The sequence below is a fragment of the Hemitrygon akajei genome, chromosome 6, assembly GCF_048418815.1.
Source record: "Hemitrygon akajei chromosome 6, sHemAka1.3, whole genome shotgun sequence".
Taxonomy (NCBI): Eukaryota; Metazoa; Chordata; class Chondrichthyes; order Myliobatiformes; family Dasyatidae; genus Hemitrygon; species Hemitrygon akajei.
Genome location: NC_133129.1, coordinates 81,655,316 through 81,661,315, shown reverse-complemented (window position 1 = coordinate 81,661,315; position 6,000 = coordinate 81,655,316). Strand labels below are relative to the sequence as shown.

General features: G+C 41.5%; 1 protein-coding gene across 5 annotated transcripts in view; it reads left to right on the top strand.

Moving 5' to 3' along the window:
* Window positions 1-1,773: 1,773 nt before the first annotated feature.
* The window catches only part of cntln (centlein, centrosomal protein), a 540,355-nt gene continuing 536,128 nt past the window's right edge, over window positions 1,774-6,000 (top strand). For all 5 annotated transcript variants that reach the window (XM_073048674.1, XM_073048672.1, XM_073048671.1 and 2 more), the window contains exons 1-2: window positions 1,774-1,857; window positions 3,219-3,311. In XM_073048674.1, coding sequence (XP_072904775.1) covers window positions 3,231-3,311 — 81 coding nt within the window. In that variant the 5' untranslated portion in view covers window positions 1,774-1,857; window positions 3,219-3,230. The remainder of the gene's footprint in view (window positions 1,858-3,218; window positions 3,312-6,000) is intronic.

Genomic DNA, 6,000 nt, shown 5'->3' with positions numbered 1-6,000 from the left:
GTATATTTAATGAAATATGTTTTGTGACAATAGTACTTTGAAATGCATAAAAATAATTTATCAATATATATTCAGTACTGTGCAGAATTCTTGGTTACATATATACAGCTTTAACTTTTGCACAGTACTATAATAAGTAAGTAGTGCAAAAAAGAATGGCGAAGTAGTGTAGGTGGGTTCATTGCCCTTTCAGAAATTTGATGGTGGAGAGGAAGAAGCTGTTTTAAAATGTTGAGTGTGCGTCTTCAAGCTCCCGTACCTCCTCCATGATGGTAGCGATGATAAGAGGGCACGTTCTGGTTGATGGGGTCCTTAACGATGGATGCTGCCTTTTTGATGCATCACCCTTTGAAGATGTCCTTGCTGCTGGACGGGCTGGTGCTCATGATGGAATTGGCTGAATTTGCAGCTTTTCTGATCCCGTTCAGAGGGTCCTGCATACCAGCGGGTGATACAAGCAGTTAGAATGTTTTCTACGGGTACACCTGTAGAAATTTGCGAGAGTCATCAATGACATACCAAATCTTCTCAAACTCATGGTGAAACCTCCTTTCCACTGCTGATCCCTTGATAAGGGATGGTGTGTGTTCCTCGACTTGCCGTACTTCTACAGACGTACAGTGGAAAGCATTCTGAACTCTGCATTGTGACCTGGTATCAAAACTCCAGTGCACAGGAATGCAAAGAGCTACGAAGAGAAGTGGACACAGCCAGTTCCATCGTGGGAACAGCTCTGCTCATCTAGACATCTACAAGTGACACTGTCTCAGGAAGGTGACATCACACCATACAGGCCAGGCCCTCTTCTTGTTGCTGCCATCGGGCAGGAGGTACACACCCACATCTCAAGACTTAACCACCGCTTCTTCCCCACCGTCATTTTGAGCTGAAAAGCCTTAATGCTACCTCAGTCTTTATTCCCCTGCCCTTTGTAATGTATTATGTGAGTATTCGTAGATCAGAGTGCGTTAGACGTCAGAACGCGGGGGTTTTTGTAAAATGGAAGTCTGGTGAATAAACGTGTGTGTTTAATACTGCAGTGTCTGAGTCACATTAACGCTACACCCTTCATCTTCACTGATGTTGAAATGTTTATTTTACTGCTTACCTTGTTGTACGTTATGTATAATTTATGTTAATTTAAGTTTATGTTAATTTATACTTGTCATGTTTGTAATGTCCTGAGCAGCTGCTGGTGCAAAAAAAACCCCCCACTAATTTTAATTGCATTTATACCATCAAAAAACCATCATAAGAACATGAATGTCAGGGTTGTATATGGTGACATGTACGTACTTTGATAATAAATTTACTTTGAACTCTAGTTATATATCCCCATGACAATAAACTTGAACCTGATATATTATGCATCTTATTAATTTTCAGAATGCATTCAGTTGAAATAAGTCTGCATAATAACACGAGCGAAATTTGCAAGTATTTGATAAATAGATTCAACAGGTATTAAAAGTTTATTGTTTTTTTGGTTAAAAACTAAATCAAATGTCACTTTCCAATTTACAAACTGACGATACAAAATAAATACATAACCTTCCCACCGTAACTTTCTCGCAGAAGCTGCAAATGTTTGCTGTATCTTCACTTCGGTTGACGATGATTCTTTCACCAACGCTACACATGTTGGTACTGACTCCAGGTGAACGATTGCGGCTCGGACTATGGGCGGGGCCAATGTATCATGCGGGGTGGGCGGGACTAAGGGCGGAGCAGAGAGTGGGCGGGGCACGCTGCTGTTGCAAAGTGTCGCGCAGGGCTGCGTCTCCGGTTTACGGGTGGTGGCAGGCGGGCAGTTTGAACGGTGGGAATTGAGGGAGTGAAGGCGGGAGCTTTCAGCCGGTGAGCCTGTGTGGTCGTTAGGGACTCTGTGTTTTGGTGTGGGCTTGCTCGTCGTTTCTTGCCACTGGCCGAAATACCCAAGCAAACGTTGGCCGGCCCGCAGCAGGAGTGGTCCTCACGCCACTGGTTAAGTCCGGCCGTATGCCATTTGTCGTCCCCCTCAATCTTCCCCGGACATCCTTCACCCCTTCGGGCCCGCTGTCCCCAACTCCTTTCCTGCTCGATTCCTTCCTTTCCCGGATCTCTTCCCCCGCCCCCTAGCTGTTCATCGGCTCTGCTGCCTTCCTCTTATCCCCATTCCTCGGGCCTCTGCACCCCAACCCCTAGGTCTCCACTCTCAGCTGTCTTTCCTCATCTTTATTTCCCCCCTCTTGTTTTCCCCCTCCTCGGCCCTCGCCCTCCTTTCCTCGGGAGGTGAAGGGTACTTCTGTGGTGGCAGGAGTGTGGTTCTCATCGACATCATTGTAATTTGAGTTTTTTTTTGTATTCAAAATCAACCGGGGGGAGTGTTAAGTACATAACCACATTTTTTCCTTCCTATTGTACAAATCTACCCACGCAAAATTAGTTCGAGTTTTCTATTAACATCTCTAAGGATGTATTTAGCTAGTTATGAAAACTTGCAAATTGTGCCTTTCTAAATCGGAGATGAAATGCTTTGGAATGCGAGTGGTTAGAAAGTGTGATATCTTTCCATAATAGACAATTTAATTCCTCATGCCTATCTTGATATCCAGTTAAATCATAACTTATCTGTAACATACATTTTCTGACTCTTGGTTAATGTATTATTAGAACTATATCAGACTGGAAATTCTTATTTGACTTCAAATTATTTTATTTATTCAGGAATACAGTGTGGAATAGGCACTTTGAGCCCTGTCATCAACAAATAAAATTTAACTCCAGCTAAGTCATAGGGCAATTTACAATGATCAGTTAACTTACAAACCAGTATGTCTTTGGACTGTGGGAGGAAACTTACACATTCACAGGGGGAACAGATAAATTCTTTACAGATTGCATTGAAATTGATCTCTGAATTCCACCCTGAGCAAAAAAGTGTGCTAATCGCTATGCTACTGTGGTGCTAAGTAGCTTCACTCTTATTGGAAAGGGTCTAGATTTTCAGTTTATCTTTGAAAGAGTTTATGCTTGCATTTATGGCATGTAGATAGTGGCACTTGTTGCCCATCCCTAATTGGCTTTATTAAGGCTGCAGTTAGGAAGCTTATTGAGCTGCTGTAATTTTCCAGTGAAGCTCTTGAGCTATTTGGTTCATCGAGTCTGCTTTGCCATTCAGAATCTTGAATGTCAAAATTGTAGTAAGGATGTAAACATATTTTCTCTTTCTGAAACAGTGCTCCACTAAGATGGATTCAAAGCAGCATGACTCTGTTGTGCTGCTGCAGGAGCAAGTCGGGAAACTGTCAGAGGAACTTGCTCAGTGTCAGGTGAGTTCTCTTCACATGGGATTGAAGTCGTCACTCTTGTAGTTGACTTCTATAGCTCATTGGCTATTAAGGCCTTACAAGTCAGATGGAGAATTAATGGCAACAGAATAGACTAATTCTGGATTATAATTCAACAGAAAAAATAATGTGCGAATGATGAATGATACCTGTAATTGAAAAAGAATTTTCAAATTTTCTATAGATATTTAATTGAAAACAATGCCCACCATTTAACCCAAAATGCATGAGATACAATCTAAAACATTAAAGTATACGGTTGGCCCTCCTTATCTGCGGGTTCTGCACGCGCGGATTCAACCAACCGCGGATCGGGAAAACCTTCTCCAGCACTCGTTGTTTGAGCATGTACAGAATTTTTTCTCTTGTCATTATTCCCTAAACAATACAGCATAACAACTATTTACATAACATTTACTTTGTATTAGGTATTATAAGTAGGTTGGAGTAGGTACATCCGGTATTATTTAGCGTCAGTTAGTCAAAGATTTGTCTTAGTATATAGTACATATTTTACCTTTCTATGCATATAAAACACTTAAGAAACGTATGTATTCCAATAATTAAACCACTGCTTTGCTTAGTAATAATTGTAGCTTTCAGTGGGGCAGGGCCTTTCACATGTTCTATTATTCTCACTTTATCCTTTAAAACCTTTCTGATTGTTGACCGACTGTAGCCTAACGCTTTTCCAATGACTGATGACGTTTCACCTCTTTCCGATTGCTTTATTATTTCCACTTTATTTTCAATGGTGATCGTTTTCCATCAACAGAACAGAAACACTGCAGGCGGCGGGTCCCGACCTCTGCCAGGTCCTAAGGTTCATCGCACAGAGACAGGTTAAATAAGGGACTTGAGCATCCGTGATTTTTTGTATCTGCGGGGGGGGGGGGGGGGGTCCTGGAACCAATCCCTCGCGGATAAGGAGGGACGACTGTATTTTAACATTTCTTTTAAATCTGAACATGATCAGAATTGTAAATTCTTCTTCTTGGGCCCTTGGCTCCCAGTGGAGCATAGGCCATTGATGACCTCCAGTCTCCATTGTTCAAAGTCGATGGTATGGTTGGAGTTCATCAATGTTTCTGTAATCCACTGTACAGGGGATTGGCCTATACTGCTTCACCAGAGCCCTGTTGGCCAGTCTTGCCTGTTTCCACCTCTCACTACGGGGGCATAAGGTTGGACTTTGAGAGGGAGGATTGTAAATTATTGGCTGTTTGCTAAGAATTAAGTGTGCTTTGTTTCGAGTTAAACATGCAAGTTTAACATGAGATCTGCTGATTTTGTGCTAGAGTCATGTTGGTAGTTGGTGCTGGAAAGTTGAATGGAAAATAACTGGACAAATATAGCAGGTTCAATTGCATCAATCATTGATCTGGAATGTTAAATCTGTCTCTGCTTCTACAGATGCTGCCTGACTTGCTGAATTTTTCCAGTGTGTTATCGTTACATAGAAGCTATAACACGTGTCCATGAAACATATTTTCAGAATCCATCAAATAATAGACCAAGGCCTGCAATCATGAGTTGGACACTTGGCAGTGTAGATGACTTAATTTTCTGTCTTCACAGACAGCATGCCTTAAAGTGCTTAAAGTGCAGTGAAGACATTGGAAATAGCTAGAATTATCTCCTTACAGTCGTGACCCTTAACTATTTGATAGTGACAGTGGAATCATTGTTTTACAAGTATTTTAAACAAGGAATTCTTTTGCACACTGTATTCTTCACTTTATTCATCCATTTGAGTCTTGATCTTTTGAAGTTATTTCTCCTCCAGATACTATGGCTGAAATAGTGTTGAAAAGAAATCCTAGTGCGTGTAGAGGACAAATTTTTGAGGGAAATTTAGACTTTGCTTAGTAATCCCCAATCCAGCTGCTGGAGCGTGGCTGCTGTTCTTTGATCTATAGATGGCCATGTGCGAAGCGTTGTCCAAGGTGTTAATATAGTTGCACTATTTCTTTATCTGTGGTGGTATAGGTTTACAGAGTCGTGAGTCAAATCTGGCACAGAACTGGAGGTGAAGACACATGAACAAATGCCTGTTGGGAACAAAATAGGGGTAGGTTAACAAAATAAGGCCCTGCAACTGAAGATGGTTGTGCATTTGAATTGGGTGATGATAAAGAGGTTGTGTTGGAAGGGCAAAAGGTCTTGTCGGGTTGAAGGAATGGTAATGCCATCCAGGAAACAAGAATATGAAGTTAAGAGTGATATATAACTTGCCTTGGATCAACGTATGTGACCAAGCATAAGGGTCTTGACAGGATTTGTGACATGAACAGCAGAGTTTTAGGTGACCAAATTTATGGGGATTGGAAGAGGAAAGCTGGACAGGAGAGCATTGGAGTAGTCAAATGTGGAGTAACATTGACTTTGCCCTTTGGTAGCAGATATGCTGAAGTACATATGGTTGCGCAGAAGAGTAAAAATAGAGAGGTCTTAATGATATGTCACTTCCAGCTTGCTTAACCTTGCAAACTGTCTGAATCAGTTTTGGTTGTTTTTTTTATTTTTGCTTGCTGCAATTGACTAGAAAAGTTCTGCACATCCTCGTGTCAGACTAACAACCTGATCTGAGGCCTTTGCGTTCCAGATGTCTAGATATGTAAGCCAGGGCAATAAAATACACAGAGAAAGCTGTTGCCCATGTAGCAGACTC